General features: G+C 35.8%; 2 protein-coding genes across 2 annotated transcripts; both read right to left on the reverse strand.

Annotated features, from left to right (window-relative positions):
* Nucleotides 1-8,962: 8,962 nt before the first annotated feature.
* Nucleotides 8,963-10,021, reverse strand: LOC141651832 (uncharacterized). Its single transcript, XM_074459527.1, has one exon. The coding sequence runs from the start codon at nucleotides 10,019-10,021 to the stop codon at nucleotides 8,963-8,965; it is 1,059 nt and encodes a 352-aa protein (XP_074315628.1).
* A 4,811-nt stretch (nucleotides 10,022-14,832) lies between these two features.
* LOC141651833 (uncharacterized) lies at nucleotides 14,833-16,143 on the reverse strand. Its single transcript, XM_074459528.1, has one exon. It carries the CDS (start codon nucleotides 16,141-16,143, stop codon nucleotides 14,833-14,835), a length of 1,311 nt encoding a protein of 436 aa, XP_074315629.1.
* Nucleotides 16,144-16,576: the final 433 nt, after the last annotated feature.

A 16,576-nucleotide genomic window follows, 5' to 3' on the forward strand; every position in this document is an offset into this window, starting at 1 on the left:
ACATGTCAAATAATTTAATATAATTCTAATAAAATACGGTTGTATATTATCTAATATTCAAATTTTTTATTTATCAAATATTCGAATCTTAAAATATGGATTATTTATATTGTCACGGTATTGAACACTTAATCACGCTCAATTATATGTTCATGTATCTAATGATAGCGCCTACTATTATGACCCGTGCATTTTTTGCACGGGTATAAAACTAGTTAGATGTATATTGCGTGATAAACAAATATGAAATCAACACTAATTTTATATTCATTTTTTCATATTTTACCTCTTATAAGTTAAAAAATCAGAGGAAAAAAACAAAGTACTTCGAATAAAATTAAGCAACATATATAAACTTATAAACAGTGTGTGACAAATAAGGGTGATTAATTTTTCTAAAATTTAGTTATTTACGTTGTACTAAATAAGAAATGCGTAAGTTTTTTACTTTTAATGATACTTTTCATACCACCCGTATTATTATTGCAATTAGAAAATTAGCATATTAATTTGGCCAAATTCATTCAAAATGATTTGGATTATGATTATTCCAATTATGATTATCCTCATTAATGTCAAAAAGAGATTCATTTCCCATTAATATTCCAATGAGTAGATTGGACTGGAGTACTCCATATTACTCCCTCCATCAAAATCATTTATTTATCTTTGATATTCTTTGTGAGAGGTCTTTTATATGCAAATGTACAAAAATAAATGAATTGGACGAAGATAGTATCTTTCAAAGAAATGTAACTAACACAAATGGATTGAACAATTTATTGGAGACGAGTTAGATAGAGGTTAATATTGGATTCGTATAAATTGATATGTTAAATAAATCATCCTTTAATTCATTTTTTTTGTGCTTTAATATACTCTTCACAATACTTCTTTTAACTTGCAGTTACTCTAATTAAGGTTGATTTAAAAATATATATCTACCATATAATTTTACACAAGTGATAATACAACCAATGACGTAGAAATTCACAACGGTTATGGTTGTATTTACCACCATTTTGATACTTCACATTATAAATGCATAGTTGGTATTTCTTAAGATAGGGTTAAATAACACCATACTTGGATGGATCGGACAAGCTTATTATTAATCCCTAAATATTATGCTTTTGTCCTATGTATTTTATTTGATCCGTTTTAAGTTTAAGATGAGGTATTAGAATTTAGAACGTAAACATTGATATGCCAACGGGGTACGAAAACCATTTTATACATCTTTACTTAAATGCGTATGAGAACGTAAACATTGATACGTCAACGGGGTAGGAAAATAACATGTGTCGCATTGCAATAGTTCCAGTTTGGGTAATAACAATTCGGTAAATAAAATATGAAGTTTCATACTCTCTTGAGTCCTTTCGTCCCGATCATTCATTCGTTTGCCTTTGGTTTGGACACAAATGACAAGAAAAGAGGAGGAGGTCAATTATTAAATAACAAATTAATCAAATTGAGTGTGGATTATCAAATTGCTTATCAAAGGCATTCCTAAAATATAAAGGCACACAATTGATTGAGACAACCCAAAATGGAATAAGCAAACAAATGAGTGGGACAAAGGGAGTTTCATATAAGGAGTTACTTATCCATTGTTTTACACAATTCGGGTTCAGATCAAGCTTTGGTCTTGAATTTGGGTGTCAGGTAGGGTTATTCAGATTCGCTCAATTTGGACAAGTCTAAGTTACCTCAGCCGCCTACTTCGACTATTTAGGGATAACTTATCAAAAGTCGAGAAAAAAATCATAGTATTTCGAATAAAAAAATCATAGTATCAAAAGTGTATGGGTAGTAGACAAAGTGAAATTTTCTAAAATTTAATAATTTACTAAACCCAAAAAAATATGTAAGTTGTTACTTTTAATAATACTTACCTTTTCCACCCGTGTAGTGCACGGGTTCAAAAACTAATAAAATAAAGAATTTTATAAACGCCGCATTTTTAAAAAAAATACAAAAGCTTGATCCACTATATTGCCCCAAACCCTTTAGCTGCTTATTTGGAAAAAAAGTCCATGTATATCCGGCCCAAACCAACTTATATTATCACTAAATAAATATAAGATCAAATGTTATCTCGATCTTTATTTGAGGTTGCGAACAATGTGTACATAAATCACTACTAACATATACTTTATCATTACTGAACAAATAGTTTATTTGTCTATAATTTAGTTAAATATCTAGATGATTAGAAATTGTTTTCCTTTTCTCCATGGAACTCCTCAAATTTAAGGGGTTTTGTACAATTAATTGAGCATAATCATCATAACAGTGTAGTTTTGTACAATTAATTGAGCATAATCATCATAACAGTGTAGGTTGGCATATTTGAAAATACATTATCTTTCTTCTTGATGTCATATAATATATAATGGCTAACAATAGTATTTAACGGGATGAATCCTCTCCATTCCTTTTTCTCTCCATTACCTTCTATTTTCTCTAATACACCTATATAAAATCGTTATCCTCTCTTTGCCTCATCAAAACACTTGACTGTTAGATCATTCCAAAACAAAATATCATCCGTTGAGAGGTAATGGAGGGTAATAATGGAGAGAGCAAGGTAATGGAGATATCTTTTTCGTATTTAACATAACTATACTTCTCCATCTTTTTGCCAAGTTATACTTCTCCTTTTTAAAAAGCTAAAGCATGAATAACTTGTAATGCTTCTTTCAAAGAGGGGATATATTATAGGGAGAGACTTAATCTAACTCTTGATGTACTTCTTGTTTATAGTTCAACAATTTTACTTTAAGCCCCTTAAGAAAACCCTAAGCAGTTTATAACTTAACTATTAGACCAAATTGTGCGCCTCTATACAGATTAGAATCAATCACATCTCATATGGAGCATTCTTATGCTTGAACGATTTAATGTCATTATGCCATTATAATATGAATAGTTGTGGCCTATGGGACATTGGGTACTAACATGTTTTAGGAGAAGCGAGCAATCAAATTAGGGTAGTGCGTGGCGAAACCCCGAACGAAGGTTATTTGTCGTCATTTATATTTACTTGATAAATGTATATAAGTTGCTGGATAAACTCAATATGACAATCCTATGAATCGTTACTTAGTTCCTGAAAAATAAAAATAGATATTGTAAGAAACAATATTATATATTTTGTAGTTATTTAAAGTACAAAAGCAATTCTTATCACTGATGAATGATGATAACTCCCAAATAGTATAAGATGCCTGTTTATAAGCTTTAGTTTATGGTTTCTCAAAATAAAAGGAAGTGTAGGAGTCATGAAACTCCCATAAATAAGAACAGTAGGCAAAGATATGTTAATCATAAACTGACTTTTTATTGCACAAACACATATCAACACACATAATTGTTGTTGAATAATCATGCTCTTAATATACGTTTCGTACTCCTTCTGTTCACTTTATTAGTACTCTACGGCCACTGCAACGAATATCAAATTATTAGTCGTAAAGAAAAAGATGGTATTGGAAATCAAAGATACATTATGTCTACCTACAATGAATATAGGCTTAACTGCTTAAGCGCCCAGAAAAAAATCATGAGAACAATTTAAACATAAAACATTTATATTGTTCATACCTTAAAATTTAGACTGGCCCAAATCATTGTTTAGCACTCAATACTCTAGGTGTCGAGCTTATAATTCTCATGATAGGCATAAGGCATGCGTCTATCTGCATAGTAGTTAATACTGTAGCGCAACGACAGATTCACATGCATATTCATGAAAATTAATACGGAGTATTAGGGCAGTGGAAGGGTAAATTTTGAATCGTAATGTATGTGAAATAAACGATTATAGAAACTTAAAGAGTTACCTGCTTATAACAAAACACATGTAAATCATAAGAAATATGCTCTGTCTCCATCTAGTCCGACTTCTTTACCTTTTAATCTTGTATCAACAGAGCTACTGAAACCTGCAAAAGAAAGTTGACAATACATGTTGCATATAAAGGGAATACATGTTGCATGACTATTAGCTAAATAAATATTAATTAAAGCAACATGGGGTTCTAGCATGACTATTATACAACTTGCTACATTAATATGAAAACAAACAAATTATGTAAGCTTGCAATAATTAAAAATAAATTGGATCAGAAAAATTTCTTTGTTTATGAAGTCTAGAGGGAGTAGTATTTATACTACACAATTATTTTAAGAATAATTGAACTCTATTTCTTATCATAATGATATAATTGAACTCTATTTCTTATCTTATTGTTATAGTTGAACTCTATTTTTTATCTTATTGTTATTGTGATGAAGTTCTCATAATTATTTTTTTTATTTTTATTTTATTTTATAATAACTCGAAATAGTTTGTAAACCTTGGACTCCCTGCAATCGCTCGAAAAAAACTTCCTTTAATAATATAGATAGATATATTGATGATTTCAATCCCATTCATTTACCTATTTATTTTTTAATAAATCCACAATCATCCGATCGAGCCTAAATTTAATCCGGACCGTTGATAAATGGAGAGCATTCATACTCGTGAAAATAGAAGTTGACCTAAAAGCCTATACAACCTACTACATATGATGCCTGTTAGGATTATATGGATTACGGAATAGTCGTATGCTATTTCCGAGTAGTATTTTGCCCAGTCACGAGAAGACTCTTGGTTTCCATTCATTGTATTTAGATACATAGATACAATGTATTGAAGAAAGTATATGAGAAAAGCTTAATTGTATTAACTGAAAGCAAGGTTATAAATACAGAGCTAGTATGAACATAGGAAGGCTAACCTAGGTAACAAGATAATCTACTAGACTAAAATACAGGATACTAATAACTAGAAGATTACAAAAGATAGTACAATATAATTAACAATAGGAAAGGAATAATATATAGGATAATACAAGATATTATCTAAGTAGTATTATCTTCAATATGCTTCCGCAAGACGGACGTTCCAAAGGAAAGACCGATCTTGTGCAAAATAGGATGTAAACGTGGTCGAGCTAAGAGCTTGGTGAGAGCATCGGCTAGTTGATCATCCGCGGAGATATGTTAGACACGTAATAGCCCTTTGTTGACCTGTTCTCGAACGAAATGAAAGGCGAGGGCAACGTGCTTCATTCTAGAGTCAAACACAGGATTAGACGCATACTGAGTTGCACTTAGATTGTCACAGAAAATAACAGGTAAGTGCAAGGGATAGAATGAGGCGCACCGTGACAGGCTTGATGACAGGACTAAAGGTTTCGGAGTAATCAACGCCGGGGCGTTGATGGAAAACCTAAGCAACAAGGCGAGCTTTATATTTATTGATGGAATTGTCCGGGTTATACTTGATGCAGAAAACCCATTTGCAGCCAATGACAATATAAGAAGGATCAGGGGGAATAAGAGTCCATGTTTGATTGTTTAGAAGTGTCGAGTATTCATCCTTCATGGCAAATAGCCACTTCGGATCATGAAGGGCAGCATTGAGTGTGACTGGAGGAAGAGAAGGCGAGGAGAGGGCTGCCATTTTGGCATATTTGGGATTAGGAACCCGGATATTGTTCATAAGACGTGTGACATCACGAGGTTGTTGTGAGACGGAGGTGGTGGGAATAGAAGCCGAGGGAGAAGGGGAGGAGTCAGGGGAAGAGTTAACGGAAGATTTAACTGATGTGGACGGAGTGGAAGCAGGGGTCGAAGTAGGGGTGGATGGAGGGGATGCCGAGTGATGATTAGGAGAGGTGGGACAGGTGTTGGGGTTTGAAGAACGGGGAGAGGTAGGAGGAGTTGATGATGGTGACAGAGTGGTGGTAGGGGTATGGGTGATAATAGGGACCGAGAAGGAGCACCATTGGGTGGGAGTGTGGGAGGAGGTGGCAGCAGAACCTGGCTGTAACTCATTGTAAAGAAAGACATTTTCGACAAATTGGACATGTCGTGACGTGTAAACCCGATTGCTTTGGGGATCGAGGCAATGAAAAGCATTTTGGGTAGACGAATAACCTACAAAGATACATGGCATGGACTTAGGCTCGAGTTTGTGAGCGTTATAAGGTCAGAGCCATGGGTAACATAGACACCCAAAGCTACGTAATTTTGTATAGTTGGGGACAAGGCCAAGAAGTTTCGTGTAGGGGGCAGTGTTGGTGAGAGTCGGTGTGGGCATTCTGTTAATTAAGTAAACCGCAGTAACAAAGGCATATGACCACAAGGTGATGGGAAGAGAGGCATGAGTGAGAAGGGAGAGGCCTGTTTTAACAATGTGACGGTGTTTGCACTCAGCTAGATCGTTGTGTTCCGGAGTGTGAGGGGGAGAGGTAAGGTGAGTGATGCCTTGTGAAGTGATGGAGGGTGTAAGTTTAAGGTATTCTCCTCCATTGTCGGAAAAAATTTGTAGTATAGGTTGGTTGAAAAAATTTTCAACTAAAGCACGAAACCGATTAAATACATCAAACGTATCAGATTTCTTTTTAAGAGGATATAGCCTGGAATATCGTGTATAATGGTCAACAAAAATGACATAATATTTGTAACCATCGATCGAGTGAAGAGGGAAGGACCATACATCGGAGAAAATTAATTCAAGGGGTCGTTTAGACGATAATGTGGACTGTGAAAAAGAGAGTTTGTGACTTTTATTAATAGAGCAAGCAGTACAATTCGCAATGAAATCGTTCTTGAAATGTAAATTAGATAACTTATTAATTGAACCAAAAATAGAAGGGGATGGGTGACCAAGCTTATGGTGCCATAGAGAGACAGGAGAGACACGGGTGAGATGGACCGAAGGTGGACATGGTGCACGCCATTCATAGTGACCTATTTTAAGTTGGCCTCGGAGAAGCACTTGACTCGTCAGTTGGTCTGCAAAACACACACATCAGCAGTGAAGTTAGCAACCGCATTATTGTCCCGAAATAATTGAGAAACAGAGAAAATATTTTTGGAAATTGACGGAGCGTGTAAAACGTTTGTGAAATGTAAAGTAAAGGAAGAATAAGGAATGGTAAATGAACTGATATTGGCAATGTGAAGCGACGATCCATCACCGATAAGCAGCTCATCATTCCCGTCATAAGGTGAGTGAAGGGCAAGGGTATTAAGATCATTGGTTATATGGTGAGTGGCTCCACTGTCAATGATCCAGTTGGAGGGAGGGTTGGTCTGCGTCAGAGCAGCGGTGTTGGCTCGGGGAAGGGCTTGGTTGATCTGGTTTCGATGTTGAGGGGCGGGGCGAGAAGGTACGACAATATGTGGGTGCAAGGATTTGAAGATAGGGCATATTTCAAGGTAATGACCAGTGGTGTGACACCACTGACATTTTCCTTTGAAGGGATTGGACGTGGGGTTAGTGTTAAGTTTTGGGGAGGTCGTGGGTAAGGGCAGCAGGCCGGGTGCAGCAGCGGAGCGAGGATGTAACGTCCTATCATTTTAGGATAAAACAAGGAGTAAAAAAGTAACCTTTTTATTTATTAACAACGTTTACAGAAATAAAAGAAAATAGAAAAGTTGACCAAGGCGCTACCGCCGTATTTCCTCTATAGGAAATACAAGGCTATAATCTTAATTATTAACTTAATACTTGGAGGATTATACTATACAAGTCTATCTTATTACACATTATTTTTAATATAGCATCAGTTCCTTCCCACGTTCTTATTCTCGCATTTCCTTAGCACAACAACATGAAAAGAAATATGAAAGTAACGGATCAGCCAACCACAAGCTGAGTATGACTCCAGTTGCCTACAATGGCCTTATGTTCCATTATTTTATTTATTTTTATTTTTATTCTTTTCATATGGGTCTCTCAAGAATACATATTATGGAACAAAGAGAATACTTAAAAAAAAATGACATAAATCCTTTACTTATCATAATCATATCGGCCTACTATTACTGAAAAGAGACTTATTACGGAGTCAAGACTCCTCCAGTCTAAGTCCATTTTTGTGTACATAGTATAAGAAATCCGGGTCTGAGACCCATCTCGGCCCTTGCCGGATAACATAATTAGCGTTTTTATGCGGCCATACTTTCCCCTCCCCTCTTTGTTTATATGGGGTCATACTCCCCCCCTCCCCTCCTTCCATGTACACAGGACAAAATAATGTCATCTCAATTCAATAATCGTATCCCGAATGCTATAATTGGCCAATGATGCATTATAACGACAATACCCTTATAACTTTATAAGACGGTAAATAATATAACATGTGGGCAGTATAACGATTACAAGATAAAATTAACAATAAACTAATATAACATGTTATTTCTACTATCTTATTTTAAATGTAAACAATTACTTATATCGACGAAGGGTTCCGAAATCATACCTTATTCTTATATATGGAGTAAATTGTATTACGAAATATTATAAAACACTTCTTACTTTTATACTTGTGTTTTGTGTATGACGGAAAACCAAAACTTGCTCTTAAGTTTTCACGTAGTCTGCTATTTATAGTAAACTCTTTGCTTAGCCAACAAGGCACACGCAATTCTATCCATTAAGGGGAGGCTGCCATGCAAGGCACGTAATTTGCAAATTTGATGAGTAAGTAAAATCTTATGTTTTGATAGGCACGCAACATAGCTATCCATTTCGGTCCGTCTCTCATACACACGTGGTTCCGATATTAACTATATTTCCGTATTAGCGGATATTATATATATAAAAAAATATATCATAAGGGTTAATTAATAATATATATTCTTACCCTTAATCCTTGTACGTGCCCATATCAAAGGGGAAGAAAATAGCAAATTGGAGGGATTATTATTATTATTATTATTATTATTATTATTATTATTATTATTATTATTATTATTATTATTATTATTATTATTATTATTATTATTATTATTATTTTTGGAAGAAGGTCAGAATTCTCATTAAAAAAATGGGAATAAAGTTTCTTACAAAGCAGAACCAACTAAAAGACTAAACACCCAACTGACCACAATCGAGTCACCCTAGAAGTAATTGGAGCATTTGGGAATTGTATATCCCATTACTCCAAGCATACATACGGACACAAACAACGTATTTAATCTGCTTTAACAACACACTTACATCTCTACGCACCCCATCAAAAACTCTTAAATTACGCTCTTGCCACAAAAAATAGATGACAGCAGAAAAAGAGCACCTAGCAAGCTTGGATCTCCAGGACCTATTCCTACTAAGAGCAAGTTTATAAAGTTCATGCTTTAAGCTCAAAACCTGCCGAGTTGTACCTTGCCAAATCAAAACCTGCTGCATCAAAGTTTTGGAATAGGGACAACCAAAGAACAGATGAGCACAAGTTTCAGCATCTTGAAGACAAAGCACACACCTGTTAACAATGAGGACCCCTCGCTTGCAGACATTGTCGATGAGAGCAAGAGCATTTTGGGCAGCTAGAGTCGCAACAAAAGCGTGCTTGGGGAGAACAATGCCATCCAGGATGGGGGCCATCCATCTAAGATCATGGTGAGTCCCATGGAAAATAGAGTACACATCCTGTAATGGCAGCTTGCCTTTTGCAGCCCAAGCCTGGAATAGGCGTTTAGCCTCAGTTTCAGAGCCTACCTTAGAAATAAACTCGTCTCTGATGGATAGGACCTGCCGCCAAATAGGAGAGGAGCATGTATTAGCAACAAGGTCCCAACCAGATGACTGCTTGAAGATGTACTCCCTGGACCATTGGAGCCAGATGGAAGTACAAGAATGATTATAAGACCAAAACATTTTCAGCAAAAGCGTTTTGTTCCAGCCGAGGACTTCTCTGATATCAAACCCTCCTTGAATCCTACTCCTACAAACCTTGGACCAGCTAAAAAACACAAGCCTGCGTTTACCATCAGACCCCCATAAGAATTGTCTACAATTTTTTTCAATTTCAGAAATAACTCCCTTTGGAAGAAGCAAACACGCACACCAGAAAGACTCCAGGCCAAAAATAGCAGAATTTATCAAATGCACCATGCCAGCATAAGTAAGATGAAGGCTAGCCCAATACCCAAGCTTGCTCCGGATTTTAGCCATCAAAGGTTGGAACAAATCTTTAGTGAGCCCTGGAAGAGTGCGAGGTGTGCCCAAATATCCGAAAGGAAACTTGCCTTCAACATAACTGTAGCCTTTGTAGAATCTTTGTTTTTGACATTACTCCTTACCCAACAAAATAAATGTTGGTCTTGCTAGGATTTGGGGTGAGGCCAGAGTAGCTCGAGAAAGTATCCAAACAATGCTTGACACCAAAAAGAGGGGTAGTCTCCTCTAACAAACACCAATAAATCATCCGCAAAAATCAAATGGGACAGTTCCAGCTTTACACATTTAGGGTGATGACTAAATTGAGGAACTTGTTTCATTTGCTTTAAAAGCCTAGTAAGTACTTCCATACAAAGAACAAAGAGCAAGGGGAAGAGAGGATCCCCTTGCCTTAGCCCTCTTCTTCCTTCAAAAAAACCTTTAGTACTACCATTTATTTTGAGGGAAAATCTCGAGCTAGTAACAAGAGTAGAAATCCAATGGCAAAATTTAGACGGGAGACCAAAAAGAGGCAGAATGTGCTTCAAGAACTTCCAACTCACAGAATCAAAAGCTTTTCGAATATCCACCTTGACCACACACCTAGGAGTTTTATACTTCCTACCATAGCCTCTAACAAGCTCATTAGCAAGCATGGTATTATCAAAAATGGATCTGTCAGAAATAAATGCAGCCTGCTCAATCCCCACCAGAGAGGGCATGACTCTTTTAAGTCTGGCTGTCAGAATCTTACTGATTGTCTTGTAGAGAATGGTGCAACAAGAAATGGGTCTAAAATCCAATACAGTGTTTGGGGCATTTCCTTTTGGAATGAGCGAGATAAGAGTTGAATTAACCTCTTTTAGCAGCTTACCCGTAGCAAAGAAATCAAGTATAGCAGCTGTAAAGTTCCCCTGAATAATATCCCAGGCATCACGAAAAAAACCAGAGGTGTAACCATCTGGACCCGGGCTCTTGTTGGGGTCAATTGAGAAAAGGGCAGCTTTTACCTCTGCAGGCGTGACAGGATCAAGAAGAGAAAGTCACTCAGAAACACTTAGACAAGGTCCAGATTGCATAACCATATCATCAAAATCCGCCACTGGTTCATCAGTACCAAGGAGACTCATGTAATATTCCAGAAAGGCCTTTGAAATATCACCAAACTCAGTGCAAACATTACCATTCATACCCATAACCTTGCTAATACTGGAAGAGTTCCTTCTAGCAGCAATTTTAGAGAAAAAATACGAAGTACTAGCATCCCCTATTTTAATATCAAACTCCTTTGCTCTTTGATAAGCAATGCTGAGCTCCACATTTTTAAGCCTGCAATACTCTTGACTAAGGGACTTCTCTTCTTGATGAAGAAAAGAGTTGCTAGGATTCTGTTGCAAATGTTGTTGGCAGGTAAGCAGCTGTTGTTCCACCTCCAGGACTTTGGCCTGGATACTACTATAATTGACTTTGTGCAGCCCCCTTAACTGCTTCTTCAAATTACGCAAATGTCCCCTGGTTCTTGGCTTTCCCTACAACTATAATAATAATAATAATAATAATAATAATAATAATAATAATAATAATAATAATAATTATTATTATTATTATTATTATTATTATTATTATTATTATTATTATTATTATTATTATTATTATTATTATTATATACATATTTTTTTTTGAAATATTACATTCTACCCTCCTAATAATAAGTTTCGTCCCGAAACTTCTAATAACTTGCCATATCTAAATTACCTTATTTATTGGAACAGATGAGGGTATTTGTCTTTTATCTCCTGTTCTACTTCCCGTGTTGCTTCTGTTTCATCATGACGAGTCCAAAGAACTTTCACTAATGGAATGGTCTTGTTACGGAGGACTTTCTCTTTGTAATCCAAAATTTGAATGGGTAGTTCCTCATAACTAAGATCTTCCCTAACTTGTAACGGTGGTATGGTAACCACATGACTAGGATCAGAGATATATTTCTTTAATACTGAAATGTGAAAAACGTCATGAATTTTTGATAGCTCTATCGGAAGAAGTAATCGATAGGCCACATCTCCCACTCGTTCTATTATTTCAAATGACCCTATATACCTTGGGCTTAATTTTCTCTGCTTTCCAAATCGTACCACTCCTTTTGTAGGAGATACTTTTAAAAATACTGAATCACCTTCCTGAAATTCTAAGTGTCGTCTTTTTAAGTCGGCATAACTCTTTTGACGACTTTGAGCAATTCTCATTTTCTCTCTTATAATTCTTATTTTATCCGTAGTTTCTTGAATCAGATCAGGTCCAATGATCCTGGTTTCATCTATGTCATTCCAACACAAGGGTGTTCTGCACTTTTGTCCATATAAAGCTTCATAGGGAGCTGTACCAATACTAGCATGGTAACTATTATTATAAGAAAACTCTATTAAGGGTAAGTGTTTCTCCCATGAGCCTTGAAATTCCAAAATACATGCTCTTAATAAGTCTTTCAACGTTTGTATTGTCCTTTCACTTTGACCATCTGTCTGCGGGTGAAAAGCAGTACTATAGTTAAGTTGAGTTCCCAATGCTGTTTGGAAACTTTTCCAAAACTTAGCAAGGAAATTTGTATCCCTATCGGATATAATTGTTTTAGGAACTCCATGTAATCTTACTATTTCCTTTATGTATTTCGTAGCTAACTGCTCTGAATTCCATGAGGTCTTAGTGGCTAAAAAGTGAGCACATTTGGTTAATCTATCCACTATTTACCCATATTTCATTCATTCTTTGTGACGTTGTAGGCAGTCCTGTTACGAAGTCCATTATAATTGATTCCCATTTCCATATAGGAATATCTAAGGGTCGTAAAAGGCCGCCCGACCGCTGATGTTCGATCTTTACTCGTTGACATGCTAAACATTTCGTGACAAATTCGGCTATCTCTTGTTTCATATTACTCTACCAGAACATATGTCGAACATCTCTGTACATTTTATTTCCTCCGGGATGTATCGAATATCGGGAGTTATGTGCTTCATCCAATATTTTCTTTTTAAGGGTTTCTGAATTTGGTACACATAAACGGTTTTGAAACCAAAGTGACCCATCTTCCTGGATTATGAAACCATATGCCTTTCCTTTGTGTTTATCTTTTCGGATTTTCTCTAATTGAGGATCGGTTCTTTGGGCTTCTTTTATCTCGTCACTCAAGGTTGGCCGTATTTCTAGATTTGCCATATAACCCGTTATATCACCCATAACCATTTGTATATCTAACCTTTCCATATCACCTTGAATACAAGGTTGTTTAACCGTAAGCACATTAAGGGTCGGAAAAGGCTTTCGGCTAAGTGCGTCTGCTACAACATTAGCTTTGCCCGGATGATATTGAATATCTAAGTCATAATCTTTGAGAAATTCAAGCCACCGGCGTTGCCTCATATTAATCTCTTTTTGGGTAAAGAGGTACTTCAAGCTTTTATGATCCGTATACATACGACACGGGACTCCATACAGATAATGTCTCCAAATTTTTAAGGCAAAAACTAATGCAGCAAGTTCTAAATCATGAGTGGGATAATTATGTTCATGGGTTTTTAATTGTCTTGAAGCATAAGCAATTACTTTTCCATTTTGTATTAACACACATCCTAATCCTTGTTTCGAGGCATCACTATATACTTCTAAGTCATCTGTGCCATTTGGGATAGTAAGAACAGGGGCACAAGTAAGTTTACCCTTTAATTCAGAAAATGCCCTATCACATTTTTCACTCCACTCAAACTTCGTACCTTTTCTCACAAGATTCGTGATTGGTTGGACCAGTTTTGAAAAATCTTTTACAAAACGTCGATAGTACCCAGCTAAACTCATAATGGTCTCAATCTTTTCAGGGTCTACCTGTATTCCTTTACTTGAGACAACATGGTCTAAGAAGTTTATTTTCTTTAACCAAAATGCACATTTCTTAAACGTGGCGAATAATTGATTTTCTCTTAAGGTTTCCAAAACTGTTCTTAAGTGTTGAGCATGATCTTTCTCATTCTTAGAGTATACAAGGTTATCGTCCATAAAATAATAACAAATTTGTCCAAGTAAAATTTGAATAATCTGTTCATAAGGTCCATGAAAACTGCAGGAGCATTAGTGAGTCCAAAAGGCATTACCATAAACTCATAATGTCCATATCTTGTTCTAAAAGCTGTTTTAGGAGTATCTTCGGTTTTTATTCTCATTTGGTGATATTCAGAACGAAGATCAATCTTTGAGAAAACAACACAACCTTGTAACTGATCAAAAAGGTCATCTATACGAGGTATAGGATACTTATTCTTTACAGTGATTTTGTTAAGTTCTCTATAGTCTATACACAACCTCAAACTTCCATCCTTCTTTTTGACAAATAGCACGGGTGCTCCCCAAGGTGAGGTACTGGGTTTTATATATCTTTTTTCTAACAACTCATCTAGTTGTTTCTTTAATTCTTTCAGTTCTGCGGGAGCCATCCTATAAGGGGCTTTTGAAATCGGTGTACTTCCAGGTACCAATTCAATAGTGAACTCCACTTCTCGGTATGGGGGTATTCCCGAAATTTCTTCAGGAAACACATCTGAGAATTCCTTAACCACTGGTATGTTGGTTATATTTGGCTCAAATTTTGAAGGTTTAGAAATGTCACATAGGTAACCGTTGCAATCTTGTCGTATTAATTTTAGTGCCTTTAAGAAGGATATTATTCTAACCCCTTTATAAGCTTTGTCATTTCGGAAAAACATTTTCTCTCCATCTGGCCTCATAATTTTTAATGACTTTTCGTGACAATCTAATATCACGTGATTCTTTGCAAGTCAATCCATTCCTAATACAATATCAAAATCTTGTAGGTTAAATCTAACAAGATCTGTGAGGAAGTATCTTTTTCCTATTGTTAAAATACATTCTTTATATAAGGTAGAACATCTAACTATCTCTCCCGTTGGTAAACCAATTGAAAGTCTTAAACCCTGATGGTGAGGTGTTAACTTTAACTTTTTACTTAACAATTCAGATATAAAGGAATATGATGCTCCAGTATCAAATAAGACATTTACGGGAGTAGATTTTAGAAAAAGGTTACCCGTAATCACGTCGTCAGAACATTCCACCTCCTGGGAATTCATTACATACATCCTTCCTCGAGTTGGGCCTGGTTTTTGAGCTTGGCGTCCCTGTGGTTTTGGAATAGATGTAGAAGGTGTAGAGGTAGGAGTATTTCCCGACACCATTGTCCTCCGTCTTAGACAATTATTCCTTACGTGATTTGGGCTTCCACATTCATAACATCGTAGGTTTAAAAGTCTACATTGACTGGTAGGGTGATTTGTGCGACCGCATCTAGCACAATGGGGTACCTGGTTTCTATATTGGAATTGATTGTAAGGAATCTTCCCAAAATTTGGTTGTTTGTAAAAATTTCTCCCGTTAACTCGATTGTTTTCGAACTTCCTTTTATTCCCCACTTGTTCAACATCTTTTTCATTTATTATTCTTTCTACATTTGTAGCCTTATCATACATGTCTTGATAGGTTGAACAACAATGCGTAGATAACCTGTCACGAAGATTCCAACCAAGTCCTCTTTCAAAGCGATTCATTCTTAATTCTTCTGTTGCCACCATATGTGGGGCAAATCGGGACAACTCCATGAATTTGGTGGCATATAACATGACTGACATTGACCCCTGTTTCAACTTATTAAATTCTTCCTCTTTTTCCTTCCTAAGTGAGGGAGGATAAAACTTTGATCTCATAAGTTTCTTAAATTGAGTCCAATCAAATCCTTCCTCATTTTTCCTTTCTTTCACGGTTTCCCACCATAAGTCAGCTTGCCCTACTAAGTAATATACTGCAAATTCCGCCCTCCATTTTTCAGGGCATTGTATAGCATCAAAAAGTTTATCAAGACTTCTTATCCAGTTTTCAAGTTCTACTGGATCCAATTTCCCATCGTAAGTTTTTGGATTACAATTTCCCATTTTCTTAAAATATTGAATACTATCTTCCTCATTATTAAGTTTGTTGTTCCTTATAGCTTCGCTTACTAAGGTGGCAAGATTTCTGATATCCGAATGATTATCAGATATTGATTGATCAACTTCTAAATTATTAGGATTTGACATCCTATTAACCATGAAACACAAGGATTAGATATTTATGAGTAAATATAAAATATATACATATACGACGAAAACTCATCACAGTTATTATACATACACACTACAAACATATGTATACACAATTAACTAGTGTATTTTATTATACATTCACACTATTTACCATTTTCTGAAAACATCGTTCTATTTACAAACTATATACCAAGATGGGGTGGTCGTCCTTATTTATTCTACAATCCCCAACAGAGTCGCATACTTTCATTTTATTTACTTATTTCCAAACTTTTTCTCAGTAACAACCATTGTTTAGGAACCTCTTAATCATTACTTCCAACGGAGCTCCACTCCTGTGTCACTGTACCATAATCCTCATTATTACCGGTGTTTACTCCATTATATAGATTGTAATCGTCCAAAAGCATGTAGTTGTGATCCGATT

Source organism: Silene latifolia, chromosome 4 (genome assembly GCF_048544455.1).
Source record: "Silene latifolia isolate original U9 population chromosome 4, ASM4854445v1, whole genome shotgun sequence".
In the NCBI taxonomy this organism is placed as follows: Eukaryota; Viridiplantae; Streptophyta; class Magnoliopsida; order Caryophyllales; family Caryophyllaceae; genus Silene; species Silene latifolia.

Excerpts from the sequence above, each read along its gene's own strand:
- LOC141651833 (XM_074459528.1), bottom strand. The coding sequence starts at position 16,143 with ATGTCAAATCCTAATAATTTAGAAGTTGATCAATCAATATCTGATAAT.
- LOC141651832 (XM_074459527.1), bottom strand. The coding sequence starts at position 10,021 with ATGGCTAAAATCCGGAGCAAGCTTGGGTATTGGGCTAGCCTTCATCTT.